The 17749-nt window shown below is 64.4% G+C and overlaps 1 protein-coding gene across 1 annotated transcript; it reads left to right on the top strand.

Annotated features, from left to right (window-relative positions):
- Positions 1–1056: 1056 nt before the first annotated feature.
- On the top strand, positions 1057–14968 carry BGN (biglycan). The gene is made up of 8 exons (XM_069464454.1): positions 1057–1186; positions 9965–10216; positions 10530–10642; positions 11194–11407; positions 11975–12085; positions 12229–12322; positions 12436–12574; positions 13669–14968. The coding sequence occupies exons 2-8, from the start codon at positions 9976–9978 to the stop codon at positions 13864–13866; spliced, it is 1110 nt and encodes a 369-aa protein (XP_069320555.1). The 5' UTR covers positions 1057–1186; positions 9965–9975; the 3' UTR covers positions 13867–14968.
- Positions 14969–17749: the final 2781 nt, after the last annotated feature.

Genomic DNA, 17749 nt, shown 5'->3' with positions numbered 1-17749 from the left:
TCCTCACTCTATCTAAAGCCTCGCCTTTGTCTCTGGAAGCTGCTCTTGCCAGGGGAGGAATGGAGCATCACTGGACAGGGAGGACATGTCGAGCTAAGGACCTGGGTGCTAGATGCAGCCAGGGCCGGACTCACTGGGGCCCTCAGCAAGTGGCCCGGCCGGGGCTTGGCTGACCCAGTCAGCCCCTGTAAATGACCAGCTCAGGGCTCAGCCCAGAGGAAATGCCCACCCACAGAGCGGTTATCGAGTCCTGGGGGACCTGCACGGATTGAGCAAGAAGGATTACTCCCGGGTTCCTCTCGTCTGAATCAGCTTTCCCACTCAGCGCTCCTCGGGGGCCTCGGAGCAGGCAGGCTAGGGAGACCCCAGAGTCTGCGGAGCTGGGGCCCATCCTGCGACCACACGGACAAGACTATTTCCTCTCTTTAAGGGAAGAAAGGCTGGGTGGGAGGCAGGGTGTGCACAGCGCCCAGGAGCCTAGATCAAGCCCTTGGAGAAGCCCACAACAGCTACCTCTCTGATCCCAGAGAAAGCACCTCCTTGCTTACGCCCTGGTGAGGCAGGTTCCAGGCGGGCTCGGGACAGAATCCCAGAGACCACTCACAGGCCCAGCAACCCAAGGCCACCTCCCCCTCGTCTTCCTTCCATTTCTGCCCTGTCTCTTTCCTCTGCCTGGCGGGGTGCCAGCAAGCGCCTCAGTGTCCCCATCTGGGCAGTGGAAAGTTTGACTCTCAGAGGCTGTGTCTGCCCAGAGACGCCAAGGGTCCTTGTGGGAGTGAGCATGAATGTGTGTCCGTTTGCTGTGTGCCCGAGGCGGGGGTGGGGCGGGGGAGGGGGCGCTAGCCCAGCCAGCCGTCTACAAGAAAATTGCTCCCTTTGAAGCTGCCAGGGGGGCCGGGAAGCCTGCCCCCTCCCTCCCGCCTCGCCTCCGACGACCGCCCTCTCCGCCCCACCAGCCCCCTCCCTCCTTTCCTCTCTCCCTGCCCCCTCCCCCGTCCCCTCCCGCCGCCGGCCCGCCTGCCCAGCCTTTAGCCTCCCGCCCGCCCGCCTCCGACTCCCTCTCTCCACCAACTGCCCAGGAGTGAGCAGCTGCTTTCTGTCCGCCCGACGACGGACAGACGCACGGACGGCCGCCATCCCAGCCTGCCAACTAGCCAGCCTGCGCCTGGCCTCTTCCCCTTCCCAGGTAGGGCCCCCACACCAGCCCCGCACTGTCCCGACTGTCCCCACGCTGGCCTCAAGCTGCCCCCTCGGCAGCCAGGAGATGCCTCCCTCTCCCGCCCCAGGCCACCCTGTGGCCCCCTGGCTCCTTGTCCTTTCTGCCTGTCCCCCACCCTCCAGGCACCTTTCCCTCAGCCCTTCCTTCCCCTCTCCCCTCTGACCTTGCCCAGCCCTGTCCATTTCTTGTCTCTCTGCCTCCCTCCACGGGGTCCTTCCACTCAGCTGCCACCCCAGCGCATCGCTGGGTGGCTGGCACCCCGGTTTTGCCAACAGCCCTGTCCTATCACTGCAAATCCCAGGCGCACCCTCCATTCCCGCCAGCCTCGCTCTGCCCAGGCGCCTCCTGGCTCTGGGGCTTGGCGCCTGGCCGGGTTGGGGAGCACGGCCGACTGCCCGCTGAGCTCAGCGCCCGGAGCCCCCGCTGCCTGGGGCTAGTCTTTGGCGTGGGCTGAGGGACTTGGTTTCCCAGGCACGCCCCAGGCACCCTGCCCAGATGTTCCTCGCTCACCCCAGGCTAATGCCCTGCCTCTACTCCCTCCTGTGAGATGTTGGTCCCCGGAGCCCTGGCTGCAGGGGCCCTGAGTGTGACTGACTGGGCACTCAGTCCTGTCTGTCCCCAGAACCCCTTGGACTGGGACTCAGAATGGGCGGGGGAGGGGGAGGAGAGAAAATCAGGCAGCCATGCCATGGTCCCTGGGGCAGACCTGGCTTGGGGCCCCAGAGGGGCCTGCCAAGAGACCCAGGAGACAGAGCACTGAGGGTGTCCACTGAGTGCCCTGGAAGACTGGGGTATGGGAGCGCCCCTCACTGCCCCGCCAGCAGGGCTGGCTGCCTGCACGCCTGCTGAGCAGAGCAGGGGCCCCGGGGTCCTGCAGGGCAGGTGCGGCAATCTCGCTCAGGCCAGGGAGGTCGTCCTCCAGCGGTGCTTGTAGATAGGCCTGCTCTCCTGTCTCCTGGCCGGCCAGGCCACACAGGTCATCCAGGGGCCTCCCACTCCTCTGCCCTTGCCCCTCCCTGGCCTGCCAGCTGGCTGCCTTGTAGCAGCTAATTGGGATGGAAGAAGCTGAGATGTTGGGGGCCTCCGTCGGGGCCAGAAAGGTTCCCGGGGACCTGTGTCCAGGGGTGCAGGTGAGCACCTCCTATGGACGTGCGGCCGCCTGTGCCAGCCGCACCCTGGGAGAGCCGGTGGGCGGGCAGGGGCGCCTTCGTGTGGAGCGTGCCCATGTATGGCTACTGCGGGCCAGGCTAAGGGAGCCGTTGAGGGCAGGCCTGTGTGGGCGGACTGAAGGGAAGGCACAGGACTGCCTTCAAGCCACCAGGGCTGGGCGGGGGAAGCAGGCTCTGAGCCAGGGAGCAGAGAGGGCTCCTGTCTCAAGCTGGCCAGCTGTGAGTGGCAGCCCTGGCCTCCCTGGGCCACCTGCCTACCTCCAAGCCCCAGGGACCCAGGTTGCAGTGGGCATTGCTCTGCATAGGTGAGGGGTCTGAGGCCGGGCTCTTTCCCAGCAGCTCTGCACTGGCTCATTTTACGGGTGCAGAGAGTTGGGGTGCCAGCCCCTGACCATTATGCGGGGCGATGTAAGAGCAGTGGCCAAACCTCCCCCCAGTCCCTCCGGCAGCCCGCTGCTGTTGCAGGATCGTGCGTGGGGAAGGGTAGAAGGAAAGGCGATATCCTCAAGGCAAGGAGGAGTTTCCTTTCTTTACCAACGTTGGGTAGTCACTCAAACAAGGCCACAGCGCGTCCCTTCCGGTGATAGCATCAAGTCCCCAGAGGAAGGATTTGCAATGAGCCCACACTTAACAGTTTGCACCTGGAGCCTTCTGAGCGGCTTTCTGATTCCTTGGCGCCCTGTGCAGGGTGGGTGGGGATGGGAACACCCACAGTCTCCCCTACTTCCCAGGGCCCTCACTGTCCCTCCTTCACCCCTTGGAGACAGCACAGCATGGGCCTGTCCCAACAGTCACTTGTCCATGGAGGCACAGGATTCCTAGCACACCCCCACCCCCGGGCATCGTCCCAGCCCTGGGGCCTCTGACGCCCACCTGTGGGGCTCTTCCCCTTCCTTGCTCACCCCCTGACACCCCTGATTGTCAGAAAGCCCTTCTCATGCCCACCACGACCCCCTCTGGCTCCTCCTCGTTGGTTACCCCAGGGCAGGTGAGCTGGGTCCCTGCCCTGAGCTGTCCACTCCCCCAGCTTCCAGGCTGCCCACTGAGCCCGACAGCCCTAGCGGCCCCACTGGTGGGAAGGGGACACATTAGCCAGGGGCCCTGCTCACCCGAGGGGCTGGGGGCTGATGGTGGCTCTCCCCGGCACCCTGCATGGGCCGTGGGCCGTGGGCTGTGGGCCATGGGGTGCGGGCGGGCAGTGGCTCCCTCCTAAGGCAGGCCCGAGTGGGATCCTGCTGTGTCCCCACCCCGCTGGCTGGGGCCTGGGGCAGTCTAGTATCCACCCTTCTTGTCCTCTTCTGCTCAGACACTGGGCTGGGGGAGAACAGGGGGCCACACCTTGGCTACCCACAGAGCCCTTTCTGCAAATCTTAGCGGGCCGAGGCGGGGTGGGCGGGGGCATGCAGAGGGGGCTGCGCTGGGGAGGGTGGCTCAGTCCTGCTCCTGGCCTGAGGCCCACTGAGCCTAACTAGATGGCAGGACCCATGGCCAGACCCTTCTCTAGCCTTCCAGAAAGAACCAGCTTTCCAGTGTCCCCTAGGGAAAGCATGGGGCTCACTGGGCCATGTCTTCTGGAGGGTGGGGGCTGTGTATCACGTCCCCTTCACCTTCTGGGCCAGCAGGTCCCTTCCCCCACCTGGACCCACAGCTAGAGGGGCCCTCCCAGGCCTCTTTCGTGACCTCTGGGACTCCAGGCTCCCGGAAACCACCCCAGCACCCCCACCACTGTTCGCCTTCTTCTCCCACCCCTCATTGCTCTGAGGCTGGGCATCCTGGAGTGGTGTGGCCGTGGAGGGGGGCCACCAGCCCCAGCTCTTCCAAATGCTGCAAAACAGCTCCTGCTTCCCACCTGCTCAGCTCCAACCCCGGCCTGCAGAGCAGGGCCAGCTCTCTGCTCACGGCAGGCCAGCATCACTGACACTGCCAGGCCCAGTGAAGGTGCCTGCCCCTCCCTGTGGTTTGGGGACCTGGGGGCTCTAGCCAGCCTTGTTGCACAGAGCCCTCCAAGTCCTCTGCATCTTAGACCCACGCTCAACAGAAACACTGGCCTTGGCTGAGCTTGAGGGGCCCAGCCTGGACTCCGTGGGACCCTTGAACTTGCCCCCGCTTCCCCATGGCCTGCTAGGTATCCCCCACCCGTTTGGTCTCTGGGAGTCAGAAGGCCAAGGAGAACACAGCAGGCAGAGGTCTAGGTGGCCACGGGATTAGGGATTTTGCGAACTGAAGTGGGACTCCAAGGAGGGCAGCCTTGTCCCTGGAGATAGGGGAGGTCTGGGAGGCCAGTGCAACGTTTGTCCTCTAGCAGTCTGAGCCCCTGCTTGGCCTGCAAGGAGACACACCCCACGGGGAGCCCGGTGGCCCGCAGATGAACAGGCCAGATCCCAGCCCAGCCAGAGTCCCGGCAGAGGGCGGGACGGTGCAGGGGTGGGGCTGCTGGAGACTCTGGGCCTCTCCCTGCAGGTGCCTGGCTGCTGTCTTGCCGGAGGGCAGGGCCAAGCCCCCTTGCGGTGGCTGGGCTGGACAAGGGAAGGAGGCAGGCAGGGCCCCAGGCTCTGAGGGCCAGGCTGGGAACATCTCCTTTGGGATGAAGTGTTCAGAGGTGGCAGCTCCCTGGCCCAGCCAAGATGATGGCTTTTCCAAGAGACTTCCCTGCAGACAGAGGCAGAGGCAAGAGGCTCGGGGCTGGGCTGGTGGGTGTGCTGGGGCTGGGCAGTTTCTGGCTTCGTGGGCAGTGGGAGCTATTGATGGTGGCAGCCAGAGAGCAGTGCCATATTTCCAGCCAGGGTGAGGGAGCTGCCAAGGAGTCTTTTCCCGTAGCCCTGGGGACTGGTTGAGTCCCCTGCACAAGCCAGGCAGTGCGAGACATTGTAGCTTTGGGGCCTGCAGCAACGTCTGCAGTGGCAGAGGGTGGGTCTAGACGCCCGGGCAGCTCTACCATTTCCCCCCTGCGGCCTCGGGCAAGAGTTGCGGGCAAAGTCTCTGGGCCTCAGTTTACTCCTTTATCAAGTGGTAAAAGTGCCATTTCCTTCTTACGGTCAATGGGGGCAGGCTGGGGCTAGGTAAAGAAATCACTTGAGTCTCCTGCCCTGTCCCTGGTAGGTGACAGCACCTCCTTCTTCCTCACAGTTTCTAGCACATGGCAAGTAGGAGCCTGGGATTTCTTCACTGAGGAGGGAAGAGGAGGGAGGGCACGCAGCCCAGTTGTGGAGGGACCAGGAAAGCCAGGGCTCCCAGCTGACCAGGGTCATCTGCTGCCCGACTCATTTCCAGAGGTTTCCTGGCAGGGTGGGGGCAGGGGTGGATGAACCCGGCCACCTCCCCACCTCCCTGGTGCCAGCCCTTTGCAGCCTCTGCCACCCACGTCAGGCCCAGCCTGTCCTCAAAGTGCAGGACCCAGATCTGTGGCCAGGGCCACAGCAGGAAGGAGCTGTCCTGGCTGTGCTTGGACAGTGGCTGCCCTTGCACCCTGAACGGCACGCCGGGGCCGTGCCGGGGCGCAGAGCGCGGCTGGGGTGCGTATGGAGCAGTGCTCAGGGTCCCCCCTCCCCACTGCGGCCCCCAGCCCCTCAGGCGGCCACCCCCACATCCACACACACAGGGACTTCGGCAGAGCCATGAAAGGCACACATCCCCTCTCTCCAGGTGACACCCAAGTGCAGGCTAGAGCCACTGCGGGCAGGTGGGCTGGGGCCTTGGCTGGGTGTCAGCCAAGACATGAGCGCCTGTCTGCTGGTTGAAGCTGGGCCCAGAGGACTTTGGTGGCCAGAGAGGAGGGAGGAAGGGTGCGGTCCCAGGGGCCCTGCGGGGCTGCTTGTGTCAGAGTTCAGGTCGGGTAGCTTGGTAGGGCCAGACGCCCTGGCTGAAGCCGCAGAGACAGAGCCCGGCGTCCACTACTTGGCAGCCACGAGCTACACATCTGCAGGCGAGCCCTCGGGGCCTGCCAGACCTCAAGTCCCGCTCCCGCCACCCTTGGCCTGGCCTGAATGCCTGGCACAGCCCCTCCGTGTTCTTGGAGGCTGCCAACGCGTCTTGTTTGGCAGTGACCTGGAGCAATCCTGCGCAGAGGACTGCGCTGGCTTTCAGAGGGGCAGACAAGGAGGGCCCTATTGGGGTGGCAGAGGCGGCTCCAGGAAGCCCAGCCTCTTCCCCTGCTCACACCTGCGGTCACCGGGCCCGGGGCTTGCCACCATTACCGCTTCTTTCCTTTGCTCTGGGGCGGTGGCATCCAGGGAGCTCACAGCACACTTTGATGGGGCTAGAAGCCCTCCCCGAAGTCCTTGGGGACACACCCAGGGAGGCTAATGAAGGGAAGCTGAGGCCCAGAGGCCCCGGCGGTGATGGGGAGATGGGGACAGGAAGGCCCTGCTGTGGCACTCACGCATCCATCCACAGGGTACTCCTGCTCCCTGGGCCGCGGCCCGCCTGCCTCCTCAGAGAGAGTGTGAGTGTGTGCGTGTGTGTACACGCATCGGCACAGGCGGGCGGTGTGAGCTGCTGGACACATCTGTGGCAACGTCCCCAGCCACCACCAGCAGACCTGGGCGCTCCTCCCCCTGGCTGTCTGCACTGCCCACCCTCAAGCCAGCTAGTCCCAGAGACCCCCAGGAGCCCCCGTGGCTGAGGAGCACGGCTGGAAGCTCAGGGCCTGGAGTCGCCAGAGCCAGGTTCCAAGTCTCAGGCTGAGTGACTTGAGGAAGTCAGCTCCTCTCTCTAGGCCTCAGTTTTCTCATCCATAAAATGGGGACCTTAATGTGCTGGCCACAGGGGAGCCTTCCTCCTCTGGCTCCCTCTGGCTCCCTCTGGCTCCCTCTGGCTCTGTGGGCTCGGCGTCTGGCCTGCCTCTTCCCCTGCAGAGTTCTGGGTGCTGAGTTCCGTGCCAGTTCTCTGAGGGGAAATGAGGGCTGTGCTGGGAAGCCTGCCCGGCCCCCCCGCCCCTCCAGCCTGCCCACTGCTTGGGCCCAGCCATGAGCCATGGAAAACCAGCCAAACCTTGTCCTCCTGCCTCTGTCACAGGGCCCTGGTATATGGGCCTCCAAGCCCGCAGCCTCTCCCCCCTCAGGGTGCGCCCGAGCGGGAACCAAGCGGGGAGGGCTGGCCTCGCCCCCAGCCCCTCTCCCAGACCTACGGCTGTGCTGGGCACAGCGGCTCCGAACTGGACCACTTCCTCTATAGCCCCCGTCTCCCCAAAGCTGGTCTCATGGACACACCTGGGACCCCAGTGGCCAGTCTGGCCCTGGCCTGCCCTCCCAGGGTCCTCCCCCTGGTGGATGGTCCTCCCTAACAGGCTGCCTGCCCTCACAGAAGTGCCCTCGGGGAAGCCTCGGCTTCTGAGGGTCCGGGAGCAGTGTGTAGGTAGGTGGTCCTCTGTCCCCCCAGCCCTCCTCAGCCCCCAGCAGGCCTCTCCCCATGGCCTCTTCTGAGCCTGGCCAGAGCACACCCCCTGCCTTTGTCCAGGTGAGCTGTGAGCCCCAAGGCCTTCCAGGGCTCGGCTGGGCGTTCCAGCCCTGACTCACGCCCCCTGTGAGGTAGCTGCGTTGGCAGGGGCGTCGGGCAGGGAGGAGGCCGGGGAGTCTCCTCCCTCTCTCCCATTCCATCTTGCTCCCTGCCTTCTTCATCCCCGTCCTGCTCTCGCCTTCTCCTCCTCCCCCCCAGCTCTCCAGTGTCCAGCGGCACCTGGGCAAGGGCCCTGTGTGGTGGCAGCAGGCCCAGGAGGCCCTGGCCTGTCGTGCCCTGTCCTGGTGGTTGCAAACTGAGGGGAAGAGAAGGGAGAAGCCACGCAGGTAGGCGAGCTCAGGTCCTTCTACCTACTCTGGGGCCAAGGTCTTCTGGGGACTCCCCCGGGTGCTTCTGGGCCCGCCTAGGGCTGGCAGGCCCTGGGATGTGATCGTGGGGTCCCAAGGCTTGGAGGGATGAGGGAGGCTGGGCACTGCCCAGCACCCAGTCCAGCTCTCCTGGCGAGAGGGACGCAGCTAAGCTGCCGGCTCTGACCCCCTCTCGCCGTGAGGCCTGGGGCCACGGGCTGTGGGGCCTGCGGGGCTCGGGTGGCTGCAGAGGGGCCTCTCCACGCCCTGCCAGCAGCAGCTGCAGCTCCAGACTCACCACAGGGCCCTCTGCCCCCAGGCATGGGTATGGGCCAGGGCATCCACGAAAGCCTCTCAGGAGATGTGTGCGCACGTGCGGGTGCCTCCCCAGGGTGCCCAAGGGACTCCACAGGGGCTGCAGGACAGGTCTCCACCCCGACCTTCTCCTGGGATTGATGGGAGCCAGAGGGGCAGTGGCTGTGCCCAGACCCAACTAGGCCTGGAGGTGGCCCCAGGCCCCCCGCCTGCTGGTGGCAAGGACCCCAAAGCAGCAGCTTCCGGTGGCCAGCCCAGGCTCCTCATAAACCAGGCTGCCTGGGAAGCAGCAGGCTTCCAAGCTGCTTGGGGGTGCTGGCCTGGGCTGCAGAGGCCTCAGCACCCCAGGTCTCCTTACACCTTTGCAGCTGGCCGTTGGGCTCAGGAGGCTCACCTAAGTGGGGGTCTCCTTCGGTGGGGCTGGTTCGGGTCTGCAAGAGCCCCTGGCGCCAGCTGGGCTCCCTGTGCGTAGATGCACCTGGGCGGCCCGGACAGCCCAGCCTGGGGGGTGAGCAGGGCAGGCATGTTTATTCCCATTTAATGGATAAGCAAATGAGGCTGGGACAAAACCTGGGCCTTTGCCAGGGAATCAGGGTAAATGGGGAGGTAGGAGGGGCTGGAGGGGGCTGTGTCTGAGGAGGAGGAGGGAGCAGGCGCGTGTGGGCGCAGGGGGCAGGCTCGGGCAGGGCATCTCGGCCTGGGGGGCCTCCAGACAAGCCTGACCCTGCCCTGCCACCCTGGCAGCAGTCTGCTCCCCTCGGGGGGCCTGTCTGGGGGCCGAGGCCATGGGCAGGAAGGAGGGGCTCCGTGGGCCAGGCAGGGGGAGCAGTGGGCCCTCCGGTCAGAGCCGCCTTGGCCAGTTTTGCCCACAGCCTCGAAGGACACCGCTCTTTCTCCAGACTGCTGCCCCTGCCTCGGCCTGCAGACCATCTCAGAGGAATGTGGGCACAGGGGAAGGGGGACAGGCAGGGAAGGAAATGACTCATGGTCGCCTAACTCAACTAACTTCACATCGCCCTGAGCCTAGAGCTCTCAGGAGGGGTTGGCCAGGGAGGCCGCAGTGGTCTCCAAACTGCATGCTTCAAAGCCTGGGGCCAAGTGCTGAGTCCCCCCTCTGCCTCCTCCTCGGCCTCACTGACCCCCACCGCGAGGCAGGCCGACTCCATGGCACGGAGGCTACAGACTCGCTACTTGGGAAGGCGTCTCCTTGCCCAGAGGAGCAAGTCCTGCCCTGGGGAGGGAGGGCAGGGGAGCAGGATGAGGTGCCCCCGGCCAGCAGCAAACTCCCATCCTGCCCCGGCCTCCCACCCTGTGGTCGGGCTGTCCCTGGTGAGGGACGGGGACACAGGGCCAGCACCCACACAGAACACCAGCCCCTTGGTGCTGGGAAGATGGGTGGGAACGTGTCCAGAGGGTGGGGGCTGATGCTGACGACCGGCCCCTTTTGCCCCAACTCCCAGGCACAGTCACCATGCGGCCACTGTGGCTCCTCGCGTCTCTGCTGGCCCTGAGCCAGGCCCTGCCCTTTGAGCAGAAGGGTTTCTGGGACTTCACCCTAGACGACGGGCTGCTCATGATGAACGACGAGGAGGCTTCAGGCGCTGACACGACCTCAGGCGTCCCAGACCTGGACTCCCTCACGCCCACCTTCAGCGCCATGTGTCCTTTCGGCTGTCACTGCCACCTGCGGGTTGTTCAGTGCTCTGACCTGGGTCAGTCCCTGGAAGTAGGGGGGAGGTGTACAGGGAGAGCCCCTCCTCGGGGGGACGCATGACTGTCCTGTGGATGGGGAGATGGGGAGAGCCCCACAGGCTGGGGGATTGTGATGTGAGGGTGTGGGGGCGTCCAGCAGTCGGGCTGCCAGGGAGCGAGGAGCAGCAGAGCCTCCGTCTGCAAACTCTGGAGCTTGCACCCGTTTGTAGTGGAGTCCCTGAGTGTGAGCGTGTCCCTGGCCCTCCATACCAGCAGGGCTAGCAGGCTGGGTGGCCCCATGCTCATGTTGGGGACTGTGGTGCTGGCCCCCAGGTCTGAAGTCTGTGCCCAAAGAGATCTCACCTGACACCACGCTGCTGGACCTGCAGAACAACGACATCACTGAGCTCCGCAAGGATGACTTCAAAGGCCTCCAGCACCTCTACGTAAGTGCCAGCCTCTCCTGCCTCAAAGGGCCCTTCCCCCGAGGAGCTGGGAGGAGTCAACAGGTCTGCAGCTGGGGGTCTGAGCCAGACGGGTGTGTGGACACGTATGTGTGGGGCACAAAGGCAGCCCACGACCCGTGGAGTTCTGAGAAAAGTCTGCAGCCAGCCGTGGCAGGAGCTCCCAGGGTCATGGCTCGCTAGCGTGGGTGTGAGCCACCATAGGTGCAGGCCAGCGTCGCTCAGCTTGGTTCCCTTTTCATCATGTTCATTCCTCCCAGCAACACAGGAGAACAGATTTCACTGTGGCCAGTGTGCACATGGGGAAACCGAGGCATGGAGAAATGGCAGGCTGTGCTAGGCAGCAGCGGCATTGCTGGGGCTCCCTGCTCTGCGCTCCCCGAAAGCACAGGCTGCCCTCGAGGCCCAGCCGCTCGGACACCTCGGGCACCATCAGTAGCAAGCTCAGGCAGCAGAGGACAGACGGAAGGAGAGAAAGGGCGGGCAGGGGCGGGGAAATGGCACCTTCACCCCTGTCACCCGACCTGCCTCAGGCCCTCGTCCTGGTGAACAACAAGATCTCCAAGATCCACGAGAAGGCCTTCAGCCCCCTGCGGAAGCTGCAGAAGCTGTACATCTCCAAGAACAACCTGGTGGAGATCCCCCCCAACCTGCCCGGCTCCCTGGTGGAGCTGCGCATCCACGACAACCGCATCCGCAAGGTGCCGAAGGGCGTGTTCAGTGGGCTCCGCAACATGAACTGTATTGGTGAGTGCAGCCCCAGCCCTGGGACAGTCCCCACCCTGGTGGCTGGCAGAAAGGAGTCAGGGAGACTGAGCCATCCGGTACGGCCATGGAGGAGCCTGGTGGGCATCACGGAACATTCTGGAGACTTGTCTTGGGGCATAGGGAAGGGAGACCAGTTCGAGAGCCTTTTGAAACGGTCAAAAGAAAGTTGGATGTGTTTCTGAGCAAACCCTCTGCTGCAGGGATCGCTGTGGCTGAAGGGGGCATGACAGAGGGCCGGGCCTGGCCGGGGTGGGGGCGGTGTTCAGGTAGCCAGCTGGAGACTGCCAGCGATAGCCGTGGGGCCAGGGTGGCCTTGGAGAGCCCCATCTTTACTTCTAGCACTTCTTGCCCCCGCTTCCCCCTCCCACTGTCCCCAGAGGCCGATCCCAGGCCCAGTGCCCTTGAGGGGCCCTGGGGCCAGCCGTGTTGAACAGCTAGGAGTTTGTGATTAGCCTCGGTAAATTGGGGGAGGAGACGGGGGAACCGACAGGCCAGGGGGTGTGCAGGCGGCCGCTGGCTCTGGGGCTGAGGGGGCCTCTCTCCTAGAGATGGGCGGGAACCCCCTGGAGAACAGTGGCTTTGAACCTGGAGCCTTCGACGGCCTGAAGCTCAACTACCTGCGCATCTCAGAGTCCAAGCTTACCGGCATCCCCAAAGGTAGGAAGGCCACCCTTCCTTCCCGCCCTGCCTCACCTCCAAGAGCACGAATGGGCAGAGTCTACTTGGGGAAGGACTCGCCAGCCCCCTCCTGCCACCTGGGGCACCTGCACTCACCTCGGTGCGCCCCCTTTTCCTGGCAGACCTCCCCGAGACCCTGAATGAGCTCCATCTGGACCACAACAAGATCCAGGCTATCGAGCTGGAGGACCTGCTCCGCTACTCCAAGCTGTACAGGTGGGGCCGGGGCACGAGGGGGCGCCAGAGTCCCCTCAGTGCTGTGCACCCCGGGCCGGACCACTGCCCTTGTCCCCTCCAGCCTCTGAGTGATGTCATTTGCTCATTTGCAGGCTGGGCCTAGGCCACAACCAGATCCGGATGATCGAGAACGGCAGCCTGAGTTTCCTGCCCACCCTGCGGGAGCTGCACCTAGACAACAACAAGCTGTCCAGGGTGCCCGCTGGGCTCCCAGACCTCAAGCTCCTGCAGGTGAGGGCCACGGTGGTGCAGCCTCAGGCGCCAGGTGCCCTACCCCTGCGTGTCTCCGGGCTCCTTTCTCTCCTCATGCGGAAGGCGCAGGCCTAGCACGCCCTCCATTCGTGCTGAGCGGGAGGAGAGCAGGGATCCCAGGGTGGACGCTGAGGAGGGTGGTCAGAGGTAGCCTGAGGGTCTCCCAGGTGGAGCGGACACCAGGGGGCTCCGGGAACAGCCTGAGCATCAGGGCGCGCAGATCCATGCCAAGACAGGGATAGCCCAAGGCAGGAAGCGGGCTGAAGAGGAGGTGCAAGGCCTTGCCTGGGTTCTCTCAGCAGCCCCCATCCCGGGCTTGGCTGCCAGCCACGTGGGGGAACTTGGCAGGAGCACCCCACCCGCCCTGCCTGGCGCACCCGTGTTGGGGCCAGCCCAGCCCTGGCAGCGGCCTTCTAGCGCCCTCTAGCGCCTGGCGTCCTCTCAGCCACCACTGGGCTCCAACCCCTGCAACAAGTGCCTCACTGGCCCCTGTCTGCCCCTGCTTAAGACAGTGGCTTCAGGGAGTTGGGGAGTGGGTGCCCCCGAGCAAGAGAAGTGCACCCCAAAGGCTCTTTCTCCTCTCGTGCACTGCGGCTCTCTAGAGTGAAAGAGTGCTCTCCTGGGGGCTGGCCTGGAACCCAGGGAACCCAGATGGAGGACCAGGGGCCCTCTGTGAGCCCACGGTGCCGTTTTCCCTGGATAGACATCATGTCAGCATCAGTGTTTGCTTGCTACAGCCTCACTCCAGCAAACACACTTGCACCCCAGCTCCTACCCCCACACGGCCTGACCTGAGACCTTCATCCCAGTCCCAGACCACACCCCAGTGCCTTAGTCCGGGCCAACACCCACCCAACAAACGCGCCCATGCCACGGCGTTCTCCCCCTGTCAGCACAACGCAATGACTCCCAAGAGGCCGAGAGCCCAGCGAGGAGGGGGCCCGGCCCCTCCTGGCTCTGCCCTTCATCTGGCCTGCGACCAGCGGCGCCCGCCCCGGCTGCAATAGGCTAGGGAGGGCAGTCTGAGATGACTGGGCTCTGACCAAGCCTTGGCCACGCCCCTCTGCCCCCAGGTGGTGTACCTGCATTCCAACAACATCACCAAAGTGGGCGTCAATGACTTCTGCCCCGTGGGCTTTGGGGTGAAGCGGGCCTACTACAACGGCATCAGCCTCTTCAACAACCCCGTGCCGTACTGGGAGGTGCAGCCAGCCACCTTCCGCTGCGTCACCGACCGCCTGGCCATCCAGTTTGGCAACTACAAAAAGTAGAGGCAGCTACAGCCCCCATGGTGGCCTCGGTGGGGGTTTCTGGGGAGCACAACCAGATGTCCTAAAGGGGGGAAAGCGAGGAAGCAAAGCCTGTGCCCGGCTGCATCCAGCCCAGCCCCCTACCTTTGGTTCCTGACCCCAATTCGCCGCCCACCACGGTCTCTCCCTGGCTCCCAAGTGCGCAAGTAGGCACAAGGCCCAGCCCCCGCCACACACCCCTCGGCTTCAGAGCCGCCCCTGCCACCTCCATGGCCACTCAGAGGCACCCTATGAAGCTTTCTTCCTATCCACTCAAAAGCCCAGTTGTCCAAGCTCCAGTCCTAGGAAAGTGACCCTGCGGTCTGTGGGGCGGGAGGGCTCGTAGGAACGGAGACAGTGGATTCTGCCAAGGCCGGGCCTTCCTCCTCCTCGCCCACTTCCGGCGTCCCAGCCCCCTCGGCTCTGCTCCCCCCGAACACCCATGCCCCCACTCAGCCACCTTGTTCTGCTGGCCCTCGGGGACCAGTCCTCTCTCTCTCTTTTCTCTCTCTCTCTCTCTCTCCCCCCACCCACCCCATCTCTATGTCTGTCTGTCTGTCTCTCTCCTTCTCTGTGTCTGTCATATGCTTCCTCAGATCTTTCTCCCTTCTGGGCTTGGCGACCTGTCCCCTTCACCTTTTTGGACCTGACTTCTCATCTCTCTGTCTCAAGCTCCCACTGTGCACACACACACATACACACACACACCCTGACCCTCTGCCTTGGGCTGGGTCTGCTTCCTGTCTCACCGGCCTCTGGCCAGCCCCTGCCCAGCAAGCCTGGAGCCACTGCCTCCCCAGCCCACCCTGCCCAGGCCTTGCCCCCAAGCCCGATGGCCCTGGAGGAGGCCCAGCCCCCTGCCCCACTATTGAGGGGGGAGCCTTAGGCCTGCTGGACCCTGGGACTTCCTGCGCCTGGGAGAGGCCCAGCACCCCACCAGAGTCCCACGCATCCCCGTGATGGCTGGTCTCCCCCATCCCTTGCCTTCTGGTCCCTACTGTGGTGGGGAGTGTGGGCGGTCACACCCAGTGCAAGGAGGGGCTGCTTCTGAGGTCGACTGTTGTCTTTCAATTAAAGAAACACTGTGCAATATGGCTGGCTCCCAGGCTCTCCAGGCCCTCCGAGCCCTTGGGCTTCCTCTTGGTTGCTTTCCCTGCCCTCAGGTCCAGGGCTGGACAAGGAGGCCTCATGACAAGGCCGGCCCCTTCCCCCTCCCTTCTAGGCACTCCTGTTACCCCAGCTGTCCTTAGACTGGGCTCCAGAAGCAGACCAGGCCTGAGGTGGCATCTGCCCTTCCAGAGTGGAGTGTTTGCCAAGAACACGCCGGCTGCGGAGCACCAGGCTAGACGCCCTCCCGCCAGGAGGGCAGCCTGGAAATCTAGGCGGGCCCCTGCCTGCGCATCTCGGTGGAGTTCGGGGGCTTAGAACGATGCTAGTGCCAACACCCAGGGGCCCCGTGGGGTCAGGGCAGTGTGCTGTGTGTGCCCACCTGTGCTGGGCTGGCCTCGGCTCCCCAAACATCCCCCAGCAGGTCACTGTGTGCCGGGAAAGCCAAGCTCAGGTTGCAGGGCGCTGGCACCGGCTCCTGAGAGAGGAGCCAGGTCAGGGCTAGGGAAGCCTGCTCACTGGGGACAAGGGTCTGCCCCGGAAAGAGCAGCGTGGAGGGGGACAGTCCTCATGGCAATGCCCCCTGGAGGCACGCCTAGCAGGCTGAGGTGGCCACAGGCTGGAGCCAGGCTGCTCTTCCCTTCCTCCTGCAGGAGGGGCCTCCGGAGCAGGAGGCGGGCGCTGGGGCTTCCCTGGGCAGCCGCAGGCTACCAACAAAAATAGAGCAGGCGGGGCCGCTGTGAGTGACAGCCCAGGAGAGCGGGGGCCCAGAGGCCTGCAGGTCGGCTCCTCACACACAGCCGTGCCCTTACGCCTGGCCTGGCTCTGGGGCACCCGGCGTCCCCAGGTTTCTCCTTTTTGGGATGGGAGGTGCCGCTCTGTGTGGTGGCCCAGCGATAGAATGTCACCCGGCGGCATCATAGCACTATTCTGGGGCATGTGCTCCATGGCCCGGCACCCTCTGCTGAGCTGGGCAGGCACAAGGCAAGGGCACTGGCCGGGGGCCAGGAGTCAGGGCCTCAGTCAAGTCCCCTTGCTGGCCGGGAGGAGGGGTGGCCAGCGCCAGGGCCTGGCAGAGACGGAAAGATGGAGCCTTCCGCCGTCTTGTCTATGGGTGGGTCTGGGGCCTGTGTCCACGTTCTGCGGGTGCAGCCCAGCCCTCCCGAGTCTGTCTCCTCTCCCTGCCCCTCCTTTCCGCTCTGTCTCCCTCTCATTTCACGCGCCTTCCCAAGCCCATCCCCCCACGTCCCAGCTTAGGGACACAGTAGGGAGGGGTGGAAGTGCCATGAGGAGCTTGTGGGACAAGTGTGATATGGGTGGTGAGTCCGAGCAGGAGCCCGGAGGTGGACAGGGCCACGCCCTGCAAGGGCTGATGGGTCATGGTAGAAGGGCGGTTGGTCTTGGCCGCAGCGTGAAGATGAATTACTCTATTATCAAGGGTGTTGCAAACTATTAGATAATACTGCCAATAAAGGTGAGACTGATTGGGCTTTGGAAAAAGTCCAGTGACATCAAGGTTATCCCTGCAAGCTGACAGCCCCCACAGTCACTCTCAGGTGTTTGGAGAGGGGGGTTATGCTGGGGGCCCTGGCCATGGGCACTCTGAGCCTCCGGCCCTGGGCGGGCTGGGAAGGTGGGTGCAGAGGACAGCTTCTGGCCTGATCTTTGCATGAGTAGGAGCTCCTGGACTTGGGGACATATTGGCTGTGGGGCGAGAGGAGAGGAGTACGCAGGGCGGGCGTGCAGTTTCAGCAGGACTACCAGGTTGGTCGTGGTGCCCCTGTGGCCTGAGGCCCTTAACAGGCACAGCCTGGGGAGGGGAAGAGGGCCATAAGAAATGCCACCCGAGGGCCAGGAGCACCGCAGAGCTGGTGGAGGGCAAACACACACACACACAAACACAAGCACACAGGCACAAGCAAGCACGTGCACATGTACACATGAATACACAAACACACACACAGCAATGAATGTCACGGGAGCGGCTTGCTTGGAGAGGGCTGTTTGTTCTGTGAAAGGGACAGCTGCCAAAGAGCAGGCTTTGAGGGGCATGGGCTTGGGGCGGGGGACATTTCCAAGCACTTATTGCAGGTCAGGTGCCTCCTGGCTGTCGGGGTGCGCAGCTGGAGCCTAAGCCAAATCCACTGCTTGGGTTTAGACAAGTCAGGGCTTGTCAGAGGGGCAGCCAGCCAGGCATCTGCAGCCCGGGGATGGGGACGGAGCAGGGCCCCGAGGAAGATGACCCCTCCTTGAGGGGCCTGAGGGGGCAGGGCCTGGAACCAAGGCAGAGGGGCTGCTCTGAGCACATACGGGGTGTCATTCATCTAGCCATCGCCACCCCTCTGCTGGTCTCCAGGCCCCGCCCCTCAGGGCTCCGGGCTCTGGTCTCCAGAGGGCCGGGCCTTGCAGGGCAGGGCACCATCACCAGCGCAGAGCCATTGTCCCCGTCGGCCTCTGGTAGGCACAGACCCTCTGGGGCCCTGGAGAACCCTGGCATCCTGGAAACAGGTGGTAGTGCCCAGGGGACTGAGCTGGCCCTTGAGGCTGGAGCCTCGACGGCGGGAGGAGTTGTGCCCAAAGAGCCGTCACCGACACACACACGCACTCCATCACCCACCAGAGCTTTCCAGAACCACCAGGCATGGAGTCTATTGAGGCCAAGCAGCCTGGGTGGCCCATAGCGTGCAGTAGGCAGGGCTCTGCGTGGTGGGAGTGCCTCGGTGGCCCAGTTGGGGCTTATCCTGTGGCTGTTGTCACA

Source organism: Eulemur rufifrons, chromosome 30 (genome assembly GCF_041146395.1).
Source record: "Eulemur rufifrons isolate Redbay chromosome 30, OSU_ERuf_1, whole genome shotgun sequence".
Lineage (NCBI taxonomy): Eukaryota > Metazoa > Chordata > Mammalia > Primates > Lemuridae > Eulemur > Eulemur rufifrons.
The sequence above is the reverse complement of the archived record's forward strand: the minus strand, read 5'-3'. Positions and strand labels throughout refer to the sequence as shown.